Below are 16,761 nucleotides of genomic sequence, written 5' to 3' on the forward strand. Positions count from 1 at the left end.
TGTGCGGACCCTACGCATTTTTTAAATGCGATGTTTGGTATGTTTGCCAGGGCCTCTACTCATCTGGTGCGCCTTCGGGCCCGTGGGTTCTTAGGACTTTAATTTGGGAGTACCTCACCATTATCCCCAGGTGCCCTTTAAGCCATTCTTGCCAACGACTCCGGCTTGGCATTTTATGGCGCTGAGGTCTTCCACTCCAGTTCCTCAGACTCCTTCCGCTGTCGAGTCGGCGCCGCCTTGGATTCGATCGACGCCGAGGTTTGAAGCTGAAGGTCCTCCATCAACGCCGATGCCGTCATCACCGGCAGTGCGTCTGGTGCTGCAGACGCCGATTCTGAAGCAGGGCTCTAGGAGGGATGCACAGAGGTTGCTGGAAGAAGAGGAATATAGTTAGGTACAGGAGGAAGGAGAAATTGTTGAATCTGTGGACGAGTTTGAAGGTTTACAGGAGGCCAGTGGATTGGATACTTCCCCTGAGTATGATCCTTCATCTCCTAAGGTTGGGGTATTGCAGGATGTGGCTCCTTATCATGTTGTCATAAGAAAGGCAGCTGACTTACTTGACCTGCAGTTACCTTCAGTTGAGATAAAATCTAACATCCTGACTGAGGTTCTAAATACATCCTCTACAGCTTCTGAGCCTCTTCGGCCCTTCAATAAGGCCTTAACAGAGCCTATTTTGGAAATCTGGCAAAAACCTTTGACTGCTCCAGCAGCATCTAGGTCCATTGCAAGAAGATACAGGCCAGCTCCTGGGGACCCAGTGCTTTTTTTTCACACCCGTCTCCTGAAAGCTTGGTGGTCCGGGCTTCTTGCTCAAAACAATCTTCTGGTTCTTTTCCTACTGTACCCAGGTGATAGAGATTCTAAAAAGATGGAGCAAGCGGCAAAGAAGGTATTTTCTTCAGCGAGTATGGCATTAAAGTCCACTAATGCTACCTGTCTACTTGGGAGGTATATCCATGCTCTGATGGACTCTGTCAAGCAGTTAGCTCCAAAGTTGCCTGAGGATTACCGGAATAATTTCCTGAAGGCTATTTCTTACTCTCGGGCTGTGGCCCGTCAAGTGATACAATCGGGTCTGGACACGGCTGACTCTGTGGCTCGTGCAATGGGCTCTTGTGTAGCAACAATAAGACAAGCTTGGCTCAGGTCATCCGGGTTTTCTCCTGATGTTCAGGCAACTCTGCCGGATTTGCCTTTTGACGGATCAAAACTGTTTGGCACTAAAGCTGACTCTGCCTTACAGCGCTTTAAGGATAGCAGAGCGACTGCAAGATCTCTGGGCCTTCAAACGCAGTCTAGAGGATACGGCTACCAGCGGCATCGTGGATTTGGAAGGGCCGCTTCCTTTCGTGGCCGCCAACAGCCTCAACAGAGCCAGCAGCAGAATCCTTTGTACAAATTGTACAGGGGTAAAAGTAGAGGCCATCTTAGGGGAGCTGCCCGGCAGCAGTCCTCCTCCTCCTCTCTCCCCCAACCGTTGGTGCCTCAGGAAAGCAGTTCTAGATCCCCCATCTTAGAACATGTTGGTCCGGGAGGGGGTCGGGTGTCCCACTTTCTACAAGATTGGAAATCGATTACTTCAGACCGTTGGGTTTTAAATCTTGTAGAGAATGGGTACACCCTCCCTTTTTTAGAGTTTCCTCCTCCTTACCCTCTTCACCAGGGTTGGTGTTCAGAGGACAATTTACTGCTTTTGCAGCAGGAGGTTCTTACCTTGTTACAAAAAGGTGCGATAGAGGTGGTTCCGGAGCAGGAAAGGGGTCTGGGGTGCTACTCCCGGTATTTCCTGATCCCCAAAAAGGACGGTCGATTGAAGCTGATCTTGGACCTCAGGATTTTGAATCTTTACCTCAGACAGGAAAAGTTCAAAATGTTGACCCTGGCTCAGGTTCTTCTTGATCTGCAAGATGCGTATTTTCATCTTCCCATCCTGAAGTCGCATCGGAAGTATCTCCGTTTCACGGTGGGATTGCAACACTACCAGTTTGCGGTCCTCCCGTTTGGTCTGACCATGTCTGAACTGGGGTGGTGGAGTGAGCTAAAGAATGATGATGGATTAAACCCAGATCAGTTGACTGGGGGTGAGTGTTTGATTTGCTCAAACGCTCCGTCCATCATCCCCTTTAGTATGTCTTCGAGTCTTTACAAAGGTGATGGCGGTGGTTGCGGCTCATCTCAGAAGATCAGGGGTAGCTGTTTTCCCCTATCTGGATGACTGGCTGTTGAAAGGAGAGTCTCCGCAGTTGGTTTCGCGCCACTTACTGGTGACAACGCAACTGTTGTTCAAATTGGGTTTTTCGATAAATGTACCCAAATCTCACCTAGGGGCATATGTATCAAACGATTTTTTAATCGCAAACGCTGCGATTCGCAAAATAACAGCGTTTCCGATTACAAAAATCGGTAATCGGGATGTATGAGGCAAATCCCATCGCAAAATTAAGGAATTGCTAATTTAGCGATTTCTTAATTTTGCGTAAGCATTTAAGAAATCGCAAATTGCGATTTCTTAAATGATATGTAAAAAGCACCTAAGTTGTGCGAATTATCCTTAAGAAATCGCAAATTACCACCAACTTCCAGTTGGTGGTAATTTGCGATTTCCTTTCAAAAAGCACTTTTTTAAATTTTACAAAGTGCCACGTGGCGCTCATACATGCCCTTAGGGCATGTATGTGCGCCATATGCACACACATGCTCATTTCAGGGGTGCATCAGGGTGTCATCATGACACCCTTGCACCTTTGAAATTATTCTCAAATTGCGATTAACAAATTGCGATTCGCTATTTGAGAATTACTTCCCATTCATTCCTATGGGTCTCCTGGCCCATAGGAATGAATGGGCAGGTATTCCTTAATTGCGATTTCGCAATTTGCTAATCGCAATTAAGGAATTTTAAGAAATCGCAAAATGTTTGCAATTTTTTAAATACATCCCGTTTTGCAATTCTCAAATAGCGATTCTTTAAAAATCGCTATTTGAGAATCGCAAATGGTGATGTTGATACATATGCCCCCTGGTGCCTTCTCAGTGCTGTCTGTTCATAGGAGCAATACTGGACACTTCTGTGTGTCGAGCATACACGCCTCCGCAGAGGATTCTCGACATACAGGAAATTATTCCTTTATTTCACGATGGAGCGGTTGTTCCAGTTCTGAAGGTTCTACGTCTGCTCGGTCTGTTCGCTTCCTTCATACTGTTGGTCAGTCATGCACGCTGGCACATGAGGGCACTCCAGTGGTGCCTCCACAGGCAGTGGTATCAGCACAACGGAGATCTCGGGGAGAAGGTCAGAATCTCCAGAGACGGCACAGTGGAGCTGACTTAGTGGGGTGTGCAGGGCAACCTGTCTCGAGGAAAACCTTTTCAGCCTCCTCCGCCGGTGGCACCAGTGATCACGGATGCCTCCACTCTAGGGTGGGGTGCTCATCTGGGGGATCTGGAGGTCAAAGGTCTTTGGTCTCCAGAGGAAAGGTTGCTTCACATCAGCCTTCTGGAATTGCGGGCGATATGTTTGGCACTAAAGGCTTTCCTTACTTCCCTTCGTGGTCAGTCAGTTCAGGTCCTGACGGACAGCACTACCATGATGTATTACATCAACAAACAGGGAGGTGTAGGGTCGTATCGTCTCTGCCGAGAGGCTCTGTGACTCTGGTCCTGGGCTCAGGGCCATCGGATTTGTGTGTTTGCAAATCATCTAGCAATGTGATTAATGTTCGTGTGGAAAGTCTCAATCGGCATTACTCGGCCGATCACATGGGGCACGGTTCTGCACCTGGGCATTCACTATCACCATGTTCATGCTTGAAGATTGACCAGTGACAGCTGAACACCTTCTATCTACCTCTGGAGTTGGTTGATGTCATCTCGGCAGTCAGGCATCCCTCGACAAAAACTGAATAGGCTGTCATTGGGAAACATTTGAGGCTTGGTACGGTGCTCGGCAGATAAACCTCGTCCAGGTAAAGTTATCTGGTGTTTTGTTGTTTTTTTGCCCTTAATCCAGTAAAGCCTTTCGCTGGGCACAGTGAGAAGGTACCTTTCTCCTCTTTCAATCTTTTTGAAGTTGCAGGATGAGCCCTCTTTGTTTAAATCTCCATTTGCTATTCTCTTTTTGTAAGGTTTACATTTGTTGCCTCCCTCTTCCTTTATCATGCCACAGTGGAACCTTTACTTGGATTTTGCAGTTCAAATTTGCACTCCACTTGAGCAGCAAGGAACAGCCGTGAAGTGGCTCAAATGGAGTGCAAGTCAGGGTTCCTAGTCACCATCACGTCAGTGCAGCGTATGAGTGAGCTTCAAGATCTTTGTGTCTACCCACCATACACCACCTTCTTTCCAGACCAACTGGTTTTGCAGACATGGGCCTCCTTTTTGCCTAAGACTTTGATGCTGTTCTACGTCGATCAAAACACCACTCTGCAGGTATTCTGTGACCCACCTCACCCCTCTAAGGAGGAGGAGAGACTCCATTGCTTGGATCCCAAGACAGTGTTGATCTTCCACATAGGTCATACCAGAGAACATCTAGTGAACGTTCAGCTTTTTGTGTGGTCCTCTGGAGTGAAGAAAGCCAAGGCTGTACAGAAGAGAACCATCTCTCACTGGATTATTCTCGAGCTGAAGATCTCCTACACATAGAATAAAAATCAGCCTCCAGAAGCCTTGTGTGTGCACTCTACCTGGGCCAAATCTGTGCCCACAGCGCTAACATACGGAGTCCCTGTCCTAGAAATCTGCCAGGTGGGTATATGGTGACCCTCCATACTTTCACGAAGCACTATTGACCGGTTAATCAGGTTCGCCGAGAGGGGAATTTTGCCCGCTCAGTCCTGTAGGGCTTTCTGGTTTGAATCCATCCACAGAACCACCTCCATTTAGGTACTGGTTTGGTATCTGTTAAAAAGATCCCAGGGTTAGTTATCTGCATACTGGTTACACCAATTTGCTTTTGGGGCTCTGAGCTGGTGGGTACGGACAGTTTCTAAAGCTACTGACAACAGAGTGCGGGAGTGGAGTCTTTATATGCCTCACACATCACTTCTAGAGTGGAATGCTGTCAGTGCAGAGCCGCTTAGCACCACCTACTGGCACAGAGGTACTGCAGAAAAGTTTCAAGATCCTGTATGATGCTTGGTGAATTTTCAAAAGGTGAGGACGCTGAGGCTAGATAGAGTCTCTCCCAGAGAGAGTGTTACTGAAGGGAAGTAATTTTTTCATCAAGGTGGATAATCCTTTGCAATAAAATCATGTACACACTGGCCAAAAAGCAGCCTCTAGATTGACTAAGGGCCCATTCCACAAGGGCCAAGGCTGCTACCAGTGCGCTGGCAAGCGGAGAGACTGTCCTTGACATCTGTTAGGCCAAGACATGGGCATCAGTACACACATTGACGAAGCAATGCTGTCTAACAGCCAGGTCCAACGGGAGAGGCATTTTTCGTATTTGGTCATGCAGAACATATTCTGAAGTTGATTGATCTGCGGTTAGAATTATCCATCAGTAGAACAAGTTACTTACCTTTAGTAACGCTCTTTCTGTTGTATACTCTATCTAATTTTAGATTCCTCACTGGTCTCCCACCTCCCTGTTCTACGTAGTGATCTCTTTTTACCTTTCAAAAAGGTCCTAAATTAGAAACCTGCGCATTGGTACCTCCAATTGTTTTGTGCTCTGCATCAGAGGGTGCGGAAAGAGTCAACTGATAGGGAGGGGTTTGGGCCGGGCTGGTACTTATATGCAGCCCTGCTCCATCGCTTCTGGGGGAGAACGAAACCACCTGAAAGAGACACGTTAGTGATAGATTCCTTACCTTAGAATATCCCCAGGCGTCAGGCTAGATCCGGAAAGTTTTTCGTTAGCAGTACCCCTGTGCATCAGTAGGCGGAGTCATGTGGCTCCGCGTACGTCGCTGGCATGGTAGTAGCCGAGATGATGTCGTCGGAACTACTTGCCCACGCGCGCTGATGTCAGTTCTTTCTTTTTCCGTGCCAGCAAGCGCAGATCCGAGAGAGAGAGGTACTCCTAGTCATATTTTTGACTTGTTTTCTGAGGCTTGTTACTTTTGTTTGTCGAGCACTCGACTTCTGGCTCAGTAGGGACGCCCGGGTCTCAGTCCTGTTGGGACTGCCGTCGGAACATGTCGGCGGAGGGCCCGCATGTCGTGTGTCTCTTCTGCTTTGGGCACGTCCGTCACCCCGAGACGTGCCCCAGTTGTCGGGCCATGGCGCCAAAGACTTGCGGGAGCGTTCCTGACTGTTCTTTGAGGCCCGGCAATTGCTCTGTGCCACTCAAGGTCCTGTGCCCGTGGGCGGTCGAGGGGCCGGTCGAGGAGCCTACACCATCCTTCGTCTGCATCAGGGTCAGGTAAGTTGAAGCGCCATACCAGGTCGAAGACGTGGTGTTGCTCTTCGCCTACCCTTCACCGGTCGCAGGACGCGGGGGAGGGGGCGGGTGGTCACTCCCCCTAGGCTCCGGTGGAGCCTCCGTTGTTGCCTGCGGCCCTTCCCCGGGGTCACACGCGACTCCGGAAGGAATACAAGTATTCCTATTGGCCATTGGCCATTTATTTCCCCCTTCGGGTCCCTCCGGAGCACCTTCGGGCCCCGTGGAAACGTTGGGTGGTTCTGCCCCTGTGCCGTCGCCTTTGGGCCCGGCAACGCTGGCAAGATACCCTGGGGCGCCGTTTGCTCTGGCCTCGGCCCCGCCGTGACAACCCGGATGGCACGTTGGAACGTTTTGAGGACTCCCGGGCAACGGCCCAGTCATTGGGCCTTTCCGCCACGCGCACTCCCTCGGGGTCTGCCTTTCATTCCTTTCCTGGCAGGGACGGGGCGCCCAAAACACGTTCCTTTCAAAGCCGCAGGCCTGCGCAGCAGCACTCTCGGCGCAACCGCTGAAAGGGGACCCGCAGAGGTGGGTCACAGGGCCAGCAGCCGGGTCAGTCCACCACCGCCCCTGCCACCACGGCCTCCAAACCTTACTAGTTCGGGGGTTTTCGGGCCCACCGAACATCCGTGGGCGGCACGATTCTCTATCGCCTCCCCCACTGGTGCACCATCACTTCGGACAGTGGGGTTTTGCAGATAGTCCAAAGGGGCTACTCGGTGTATCACTTGGCGCTTCTCCAGCAGGGCGTTCCGGCCCTCTTGGCCGGAGGGGGGCATCGAGCGCGTTCCGACGCCAATAGTAAGTTATGGTTGTTATTCCCACTACTTCTTGATTCCAAACAAGGACAACGGCCTACGTCCTCTTTTAGGCCTCCAGCACATCACTTACTTCCTTCGGAAGAAAAAGTTCTAATGCTTCTGCTTTCAGTTCACCGTACTCCATTTTGGCCTTACCAGCTTCCCTCGGGTGTTCGCAGAAGTGATGGCGGTGGTCGCAGCTCATCTGCGCATATCAGGGGTTTCCGTCTTCCCCTATCTCGACTACTGGCTGTTAACGGTGGGCTCGCCCCGAGCAGTCGTATCACACCTCCAAACTACAGCCAACCTCCTGCATTTGCTGGGGTTCTCCATCCACGTGCCGAAGTCACATCTGGCTCCCTCTCAGAAGCTCCTCTTCATCGGAGCGGTTCAGGACACGGTGCGATTTCGGGTTTATCTTCCCGAACAGCACCTTCCGGGTCATTCGGCCTATGAGTTGGCTCAGCGGCAGATCCCTCTTCTTTCCCCAACCGGAGCGCACAGTGGTAACAGATGTGTCCCTCCGGGGATGGGGCGGCCACATGGAGGAGGTGGAGATCAGAGGCCTATGGTCTCCAGCGGAGTCCGAGCTCCATATCAATCAGTTGGAGCTTACGGCGAACCTCCTTGCACTCGAACCATTCCTTCCCTCTGTCAAGAGGACAGTAGTGCACGGGTTCTCGGACTAAACCACTGCCATGTGCTACTGCAACTAGCGAGGCGGGGGGGTCGTAGACCCTATGGCAGGAGGCTCTGCACCTCAGGACGTGGCTGGACTGCCAGGGCATTCTACTGGTGGTTCAACGTTTGGCAGGTTCTGTGCATGCCAGGGCGGGCAAACTCAGCCGCCGGTGCATCATAGATCACGAAAGGCGTCTTCACTCAGAGGTGGCACAAGGTCTCTTCCAGCAATGGGGAGAACCTTGGTTAGATCTATTCGCCACCAAACAAAACGTGCACTCTCAGCAGTTCTGCGCGTTGGAATTTCCAAGGCGGCACTCGCTCGGAGAGGCTTTTTGACGCGAGTGGAGTGGCGGTCTGTTGTACGCCTTTCTGCCTATACCACTTCTACCCAGAGTGCTGAAGATCAGACGCGACCGAGCCCAAGTTCTTCTTGTGGCACCGGACTGGGCTCGAAGAGTTTGGTATCCCGAGCTAATCAGTATGAGTGTGAATCCTCCTATCCGACTGCCTTTTCGGGAGGATCTTCTGTCGCAGCAACAGGGGACGGTCCTCCACCCAAACCTGTCCAGCCTTCACCTCCTGGCGTGGAGATTGAGCAGTGACAGTTGATTCCATTTGACTTGCCTCCTGAAGTTTGTAATGTGATTCTGGAAGCCAGGCGTCCCTCACCTAAACTGTTTACGCCTGCTGGTGAAACAAATTTGTGGCATGGTGCACAGCGAAAGCTGTGTACCCCCCCCTTCTGCCCCTCTTTCTGAGGTCCTATTGTTCCTTCTCTCTTTGGCCTAGCAGGGCTCTGCTCTGGGCACTGTTAAGGACTACCCCTCTGCTCTTTCAGCCTTTTTCAGGCTGTTGTCCACAAATTTCTCAAAGGCATTACTCACCTTTTCCCTCCTGTCCTTTACGGTTATTGACTTTGACAACTGTCTTCCTGGTGGCTATCACCTCCGCTAGGCACGTGAGTGAACTCCAGGCTCTTTCATGCAAACCTCCTTTTCTGGCACTTCATCCGGACAAAGTTGTGTTTCAGCCACGTCCCTCCTTTCTACCAAAAGGAGTCACTGCCTTTCATCTAGGGCTAACTGTCACTCTGCCCACTTTCTTTCCACCTCGGGACCCTTCCAGAGAGGCTCCACCGTCTGGACCCAAAACGTGCGCTTTCATTCTACCTGAGCCGCACACAACTGTTCCAGGTGGATGACCAGCTCTTTGTTAGCTCTTTGTTAGCTACGTGGGCGCCACAAAAGGCCGGGCCAGACTATCTCCCGCTGGGTTGTCCTGTGCATTAACACCTGTTACTCTCTGGCTAAAAAGGAACCTCTGTAAAGCTGCGCGCACATTCTACCAGGGCGACGGCAGCTACTACTGCATTGGAACGCGGTATCCCCCTGCAGGACATCTGTCAGGCAGCCACTTGGGCCGCGCTGCATACTTTCTCTAAGCACTATTGCCTTGGCAGTCAAGTCCGGAGAGACGGCTTCTTTGGCCGTTCGGTTCTCCGTGACTTTCTGCTGTAATCTCACTTCACAGGCCTACCACCGGGGTTGGTATTGCTTGGGTATGTATTCTAAGGTAAGGAATCTATCACTAACGTGTCTCTTTCAGATGCACAAGTTACTTACTTGTGTAACGATATATCTGTAAGAGACATTAGTTAGTGATAGATTCCTTACCGCCCTCCCATCCTCCCCGTTCTGCGAACTGTTCTCTAGGGTTCCGGTCATCCCTTTCAGGGCCCTAGTTCTATTGTACCAGTAGTCGGTCTCTGTCATGGCTCTGCGTTCCTGGCGTGAAAAAGTTGTGTACAGAACTGAGGTCAGCGCGTGTGGGTGCGTCTAAGTAGCACCGACGACGTCATCTCAGCGACTACGATGCCAGCGACGTACGTGGAGCCGCACGACGACACCTACCGACGCGCAGGGGTACTGCTGACAAAAAAGTATCCGGATCCAGTCTGATGCCTGGGGATATTCTAAGCTAAGGAATCTATCACTAACTAATGTCTCTTACAGATATATCGTTACACAAGTAAGTAACTTGTGCAACGAGTCGTATGGCACCACCTAGTGGTGAGCAGGAGCACTGGTATGGCACCTGGGGAATTTTCTAAAGGTGAGAAATCTGTGGTTTGATTGGGTAGCCAATTAAAATAGTGTAACTTGTTCAGCATTACTTCCATTACATCTTTTGTCTATTTTTGTTTATAGTTCCTGTGGCCCTCACAGTAATTCCCATCTCCCTTGAGCCCTAGCCCATCTGCTCTATTTCAGGTTGTGTATATATATTGCGTTGTCACTTCCCTAACAGTTGGTTCGATTTCTGTATGCAGGGTATTCCTGGATTAAGAGGGCAGAGAGGCAATCATGGACTTAAAGGAGAGAAGGTAAGTTGGCTGGGACTGCAGCATCGCTGCTGGTTCACTCATTGCTTTGCATCTGCATTGATCACATTCTTTTATTGACAATGTATTCCTCCGACTAGTCACTGAGTTTTGTTTCTCTACCACCAAGCACTGATCTGTCTACCATGCTCAATTTTAATATCAGTGTTCTGGTGGATACATCTAACCGCAGAGAATACGACCCAGGGATCAGATTGGATCTGAAACAGTGCTCCTGCGTGGCTCCACTGTGACTGCACACCACTCAACAAGTGTCAAAGCTCAGCCGCATAGAAGTGCCATCCCTGCACACTTTTCGAGTGACGTATAAATGATTTCACCAGTTTGCCAAGAGAACAATGTCCCTATCAAAAACAACAGGCTTCACGCCATGCCATGACTGCAGGAAGCAGATGTTGCTCACAGACCAATGCAAGGTGTGCCTTAGATGTCTGGGCTCAGGGCACAATGTCAGTTGTAACCCCTTTTGAGGTGTCTAGTCCTGGAACCAATTCCTCAGCTGGTCTCTACTCATCCTGTATTTCCCTGGCTGTTATCAACCCTGTAGCAAATCAAAACCTGGAAAGAGACGACAATGCTACAATAGTGCTACAGCTTTTCTGTGTGCTTCCTGCCACATCTGCCACAGGTTCAGTTAGTATGGAACTGCAGCATTCCACAGTCTGGTTAGCTCTAGCATGTCCATCCCTCGTGCCATCTGCCCCCTTGGGACCCATTATCCACAGTGGTCCCTGCTATACTGGTGCTGGTACTGAAGTCACTGACACCCGAAGAGGACTCACTGCCAATTCCAATGTCAGCCCCTGGACCAACTACAGCTCGAGCCCTACTGATGTCACTATACAAAATTACAAAAGTGCAGCTACCTGACTTTTACCCAGTGCCTCTGCAAACAGGGCCCCTCATCTCTCCATATCCCCTCTCACATGTATTTCTTTTGTTTTATATCGCTACTTATCCCAGTGTAGGGTGACAGAGTACTTTGCATCACACACACACATTATACAGAAACAACTAAACATGTGCAATCAGTGTGTAGGAAATGTTATATAAGATAATGAGGATTATAAGGTGTAGGAGTCATAGCCATCCGTGCTGGTAGACATTATGTTTTAAGAGTGAATAGTCTGGAGAAGTACAAACTCTGGATTTAAAACGTAACACAGTGGTTGGAGTTCGCTTTACTAATAATTATTTATTTCTACTCAAACAAACCTTTTTTTAGCTACATTGCAGTACTGAAAGACTCGTCGGGGGATTTCCTTTCTAGCCTATACTATGCAGTTTGAATGATGACAGGTCATAGCTTACTGTGCTGTATTAGGATTGTAACTTATGAACTGCAAGTAACCAAAGGTTCTCTGTGACAAAAGGAGTAACCCACTGAGCTTTCTACATAAAATACAGTTCTGTGATCTGCATGGTTCACAATCTTTTCAACAGCCATAAGAACCCTATGCGCCACTTTATGATGAACCATACTGAACCAGACAAAACTCAATCTCTTTCCAGCAGGAACATTAATCACCAGAGTTCTATTGAAAGTTTTATTGTTAACTGAAAACTGCTGGACGTACAAGGGACTCTGCAGTGGGTGCTTTCAAACCCATCAGATATTTCTAAACACAGAGCTCCCCGAGCTCGGCGCCAGGTGCAGCATCACCGGTTCCACTGCACTGCAGTCAACCCTGCAGCAGAGACTTCATTATCTTTTTGGTTCTAATTCTGAACCTGTGCCAGCGCATGAGGCACCCCAAGATAATGTTTGTTGGAACATCTTGTTCCCCCCCCTCACTATACTGATTATGGCTTTTAAATTGATTTACTGAATTCCAATGGACTTGATAGACAGAGAGCTTGGCTCACTCATTAGGGCTCCAGTGGAATAGGGTGCCCGGTTTGTGCTGGTAGTCCCACAGCTAAGCAATTAGAAATATAAATACCCTCCATTGAGACCAAAACGTCCTTACAGAGAACCCACAGCCTGGGCCAGCTACTTAGCTTGGCTCCCTATTAACAATGCCCTCACAGATACTTTGATGACTACATCATCCAAGTCTTGTCTTGTTCACCTGTGAATAAGTAGGTGGCCAAACTTCATAAACCAGCGCCTGGTGAACTAGATTTTCTGATGGATTCTTCTAACGGCAGATTCCTCACCTGTTGAATAATTGTAGTTGTCAAACTTGATCCAGAAACATCAAAGCTCTACGATGCTGGTAGGGGACACTGACTTTAAATTGATGCTGGAAGTTATGATCCATGATGTCACCAAAGCCATATAGCACCCACTCTAGTGCAACAATGTCCGTTCTTTTTTTCCGTGCCTTCAAAGTGATTTGAGCTCACTCCCTCAGAAAACTTTCACTTTTCCTCACATAAATCTAAAACAGAAGTGCAGTGTTAGGGATGCTTTCCCACAGGGTTCATACTTCAAGCAATGTAGGGACTGCGTTGGACAGATGTCCAAAATGGACATGCACACAATCTGTATCTGGTGCTTGGAGTTGGGCCATGGCTCCAAATCGTGTGAGTCATGCTTCAGAATAAAATCTTATGCAATAAAGGAACTGAAGGCAAACCTAATCATGCCATGTGCCCACAACAAAAAAAGAGGCTAATGCCACTCCCTGGCCTGCTTGTGGTCACCTTCTTCCCACTCCTTTATCCAAAGAAAAAAGCACATGAAACAAAACACTTGTTAAAAGGTAAGGTACCTATGCACCCTCTGACTCCCACAGGAACCTTAGCCTTGGAGCTGGAGTGAGTCATTGTGGAGCCATCGGAACTGGGCCCACTAGCAAACTCCTCTCCACCCCCTCTTGATAGCCCCTGCCACCATTACTGACCTAACTGTACTTTCGAGTTGTAGGGTCTGATCCAGCAACATTGCCCAGCAAATGTTGAGCAAAGTTTCTAGGGCTGCCTCACCCTCTGGGCCACTTTTAGGCCCCTTGGGATCATATGTTATGCCTAGGTTCATGCCCTTTGCGCTGGCTCTGGCAGTGTTTGGAGTCACCTTCGGTGCCTGCCACTGGTCCGACCCCTTTCTTTATGTGGGCTCAGACATACATGGCAGCACCTCCATCAGCGCCATGGCTGGCTCCATCCCGAGGCTGCCGATGCCACCTGCCCAACCATCCTTGACTCTGCTAGTGCCAAATTTAATACCCCGGATTCCTCTTCAGGACCCCCGTGGTCCAACTCAGTGTCACAACACAACTGAAGAAGTGAAACCCATATACTCTGGGAGGAGGAGGCTTACTGACATGAAAAGCCCTATCTAGAGTTCAAATGATCCACAACTCTTCAACTCTGATACCAATACCTTCAATCTGTATTGCGTCATATTTCTGATGGATACATCTGCCAGTGGATTCCTCACCTTGTGAATATCCCCTGCACCAGCAACATTCGGAAACTTTTGTAGCAGTCCACGCCGATGAGGTCGACGACGACGTCACAGAGACACGGCTCCGCTCGCGACTCCGCTGACGTCACCGGCTCCATAAGAAGACCTCGTTGGCGTGATGACGTCAGTTCCCTTTTTTCCGCGCCGTCAACGCAAACGGATATCGGGAATCCCTCTCTGTAGCTATACTTGTTACTTTGTTTTCTGCTGGTTTCTCTTTGTCTTCTTCAGCGGAAATGTCGACGAACAAGTCTGGATTCAAACCTTGTCGAGAATGTGGGAAACATATGTCGATAACGGATCCGCATGATGACTGCGTGTGGTGCCCGTCATCGGACCATGATGTGGAAGGATGCTCTTGCTGCTGCAAGATGAGCTCCAAGGCTCTTAAGGAAACGGAAGCCAAGCTCTTCATTGCCAAGAGGAAGAAAGAAAAAAGAGGCCGTAGGAAATCGAGGTCGAGATCGAGGTCGGCGTCGAAGTCGACTTCGGGGCATGCTTCTAAATCCAGGAAGCACAAGAAAAAGAGGAGGCATTCATCTCGACGTCACTCGGATAGGTACGCGGCTCCGAGATCGACATCGCCCTCCCGACGCCATAAGGACTTTGTGTCTCCATCTCCTGTTCCGGATTCACCTATTGGCTTGTCGTCACCTGTGGCTTCACCGGAACATTCTCCGGCTCCGGGCGCGGCTCCATCTCCGACGCCGGCTCCGTATTCATCCCCGGTTCCGATTGAGGACCTTAGAGCTCCGGGAGAGCCTTCAGCTCCGCTGATTCCACCGTCGGCGCCGGTTGGCCCGAGTCCAGTGATGCCTGAACAATATCCTGCGTTTCCAGGACCAGGTCAGGACCCTACGCATTATCTTAATGCTATGTACGGCGTCTTCTCCAGAGTCATGTACACCTCTGGTGCACCTTCGGGTCCTATGGGTCCTATGGCTTTTAGTTTGGGAGTTCCCCAAGCCTATCCTGAGGCTCCCTTCATGCCATTTTTTCCGACTCAACATCATTCGACGCCGGCTGGTCCATCGGATCCACGCTCGGCTCCGGCGCCGTCGGATTCAGTAACGGCGCCGCCGACTCCAGTTGTGAGGATCAGGTCTAGGAGGGAGGCCCAAAGGGTGCTGGATGAACAAAGATACCTGATGGAGGAAGTAGAGGAAGGGGAGCTCATGGAATCGGACGATGTGTTTGATGAGTTGAAGGAGGCTAGTGGCCTGGACTTATCACCTGAATGGGAGATTACTCCTCCTTCTGACCTTCCTTCAAAGGATGTGGCTCCATACCATGCCGTTATAAAGAAGGCAGCTGAACTTTTAGATCTGCAATTGCCTTCTGCAGAGTTCAAGCCCAACATCTTAACAGAAGTTCTGCACTCTCCTTCTGCTGTTTCGGAGCCTTTACTCCCTTTTAATGACGCCATTATAGAGCCAGTAATGGAGGTGTGACGTAAGCCCTTTTCTGCTCTGGCAGTCTCTAAAGTTATTGCCAGGAAGTATAGGGCTGCTCCGGGGGACCCAGACTTTTTGACATCTCACCCATCTCCGGAGAGTCTGGTGGTTCAGGCAGCCTGTTCCAGAAAATCATTGGGTTCTTTTCCCCAAGTCCCGAGTGACAGGGAGGCGAAGAAATTGGATCAGTCGGCCAAGAAGGTCTTCTCTTATGCCAGCATGGCCCTTAAGTCGACAAATGCCACCTGTCTTTTGGGCTGGTATATCAGCAAAGCAGCTGGCCCCTAAGCTGTCTGAAGAGGATAGGATAAGTTTCAATGAGGTCCTTTCAGATACCCAAGCGGCGGCACGTCAGGTGATCCAAAGTGGCTTGGACACAGCTGACTTGGTTGCAAGAGTCATGGGGTCTTCTGTTGCCACCAGGAGGAGTGCGTGGCTTAAATCTTCGGAATTCTCCCCTGATGTTCAGCCAACGCTATTGGACCTGCCTTTTGATGGCTCCGGACTCTTTGGCAAGAAAGCGGATGCTGCGCTTGAAAGATTTAAAGAGAGTAAGGCCACGGCTAAATCTTTGGGCCTTCAATCTCAATCAAGGGGTTCGTTCAAGAGGTACAGGGGCTTCGGAAGGTCATCCTTTCGTACATACAGACAGCCCCAGCAGCAGCAACAGCAACAAGGCACTCTGTATAAGAGCTACAGAGGCAGACTCAGGGGTCACTCTCGAGGTCGGCAGCTCTCCTCCTCTTCCTCTTCCTCAGCCCCTCCCACCACCGCAAAGCAGCCCTAGATCCACCATTCTTGATCATGTTGGTCCTGTGGGGGGCCGGCTTACCCATTTTCTACAAGATTGGGAATCGATTACTACAGACCTTTGGGTTCCAGATCTTGTAGAAAATGGGTACGCCCTTCCCTTTCGGGAATTTCCTCCAAATTACCCTTCTTGTCAAGGTTCTTGCTCGGAAGACCACCGTCTTCTTCTGCAGGAGGAAGTCCTGACGTTACTAAAAAAAGGTGCGATAGAGGTGGTTCCAGAGCAGGAGAGAGGTCAGGGATGCTACTCCCAGTATTTCCTGATTCCGAAAAAGGACGGCAGTTTGCGTCCGATATTGGACCTCAGGATCTTGAATCTTTATCTAAAGCAAGAGAAGTTCAAGATGCTCACTCTTGCGCAGGTTCTTCAAGCGCTGATTCAGGAGGACTGGATGGTGTCGATCGATTTGCAGGATGCGTATTTCCACATCCCCATCCTAAAGTCGCACAGGAAGTATCTCCGGTTTACGGTAGGGTCGCAACATTATCAGTTTGTGGTCCTTCCGTTTGGTCTTACTACTGCACCTCGAGTCTTAATGAAGGTGATGGCAGTGGTGGCAGCCCATCTCAGAAGGTCGGGGATCTCAGTTTTTCCCTATCTGGACGACTGGCTGATCAAAGGAGAGTCGCCAGGGAAGGTACTTCATCATCTGCAGGTTCCAACTCAGCTGTTGTACAAATTGGGTTTTTCGATAAACGTACCCAAATCTCGCCTGGTGCCCTCTCAGCGCAACCTGTTCATAGGGGCGGTACTGGACACTACTGTGTGTCGGGCATTCCCACCTCCACAAAGGGTTCTCGAC

General features: G+C 49.9%; 1 protein-coding gene across 4 annotated transcripts in view; it reads left to right on the plus strand.

Moving 5' to 3' along the window:
• Positions 1-16,761, plus strand: part of LOC146868589 (uncharacterized) — a 1,503,661-nt gene that overhangs the window by 1,217,237 nt on the left and 269,663 nt on the right. For all 4 annotated transcript variants that reach the window (XM_085611695.1, XM_085611716.1, XM_085611705.1 and 1 more), the window contains one exon: positions 10,211-10,264. In XM_085611695.1, the coding sequence (XP_085467821.1) occupies positions 10,211-10,264 (54 nt within the window). The remainder of the gene's footprint in view (positions 1-10,210; positions 10,265-16,761) is intronic.

The sequence above is a fragment of the Triturus cristatus genome, chromosome 1_2, assembly GCF_964204655.1.
Source record: "Triturus cristatus chromosome 1_2, aTriCri1.1, whole genome shotgun sequence".
In the NCBI taxonomy this organism is placed as follows: Eukaryota; Metazoa; Chordata; class Amphibia; order Caudata; family Salamandridae; genus Triturus; species Triturus cristatus.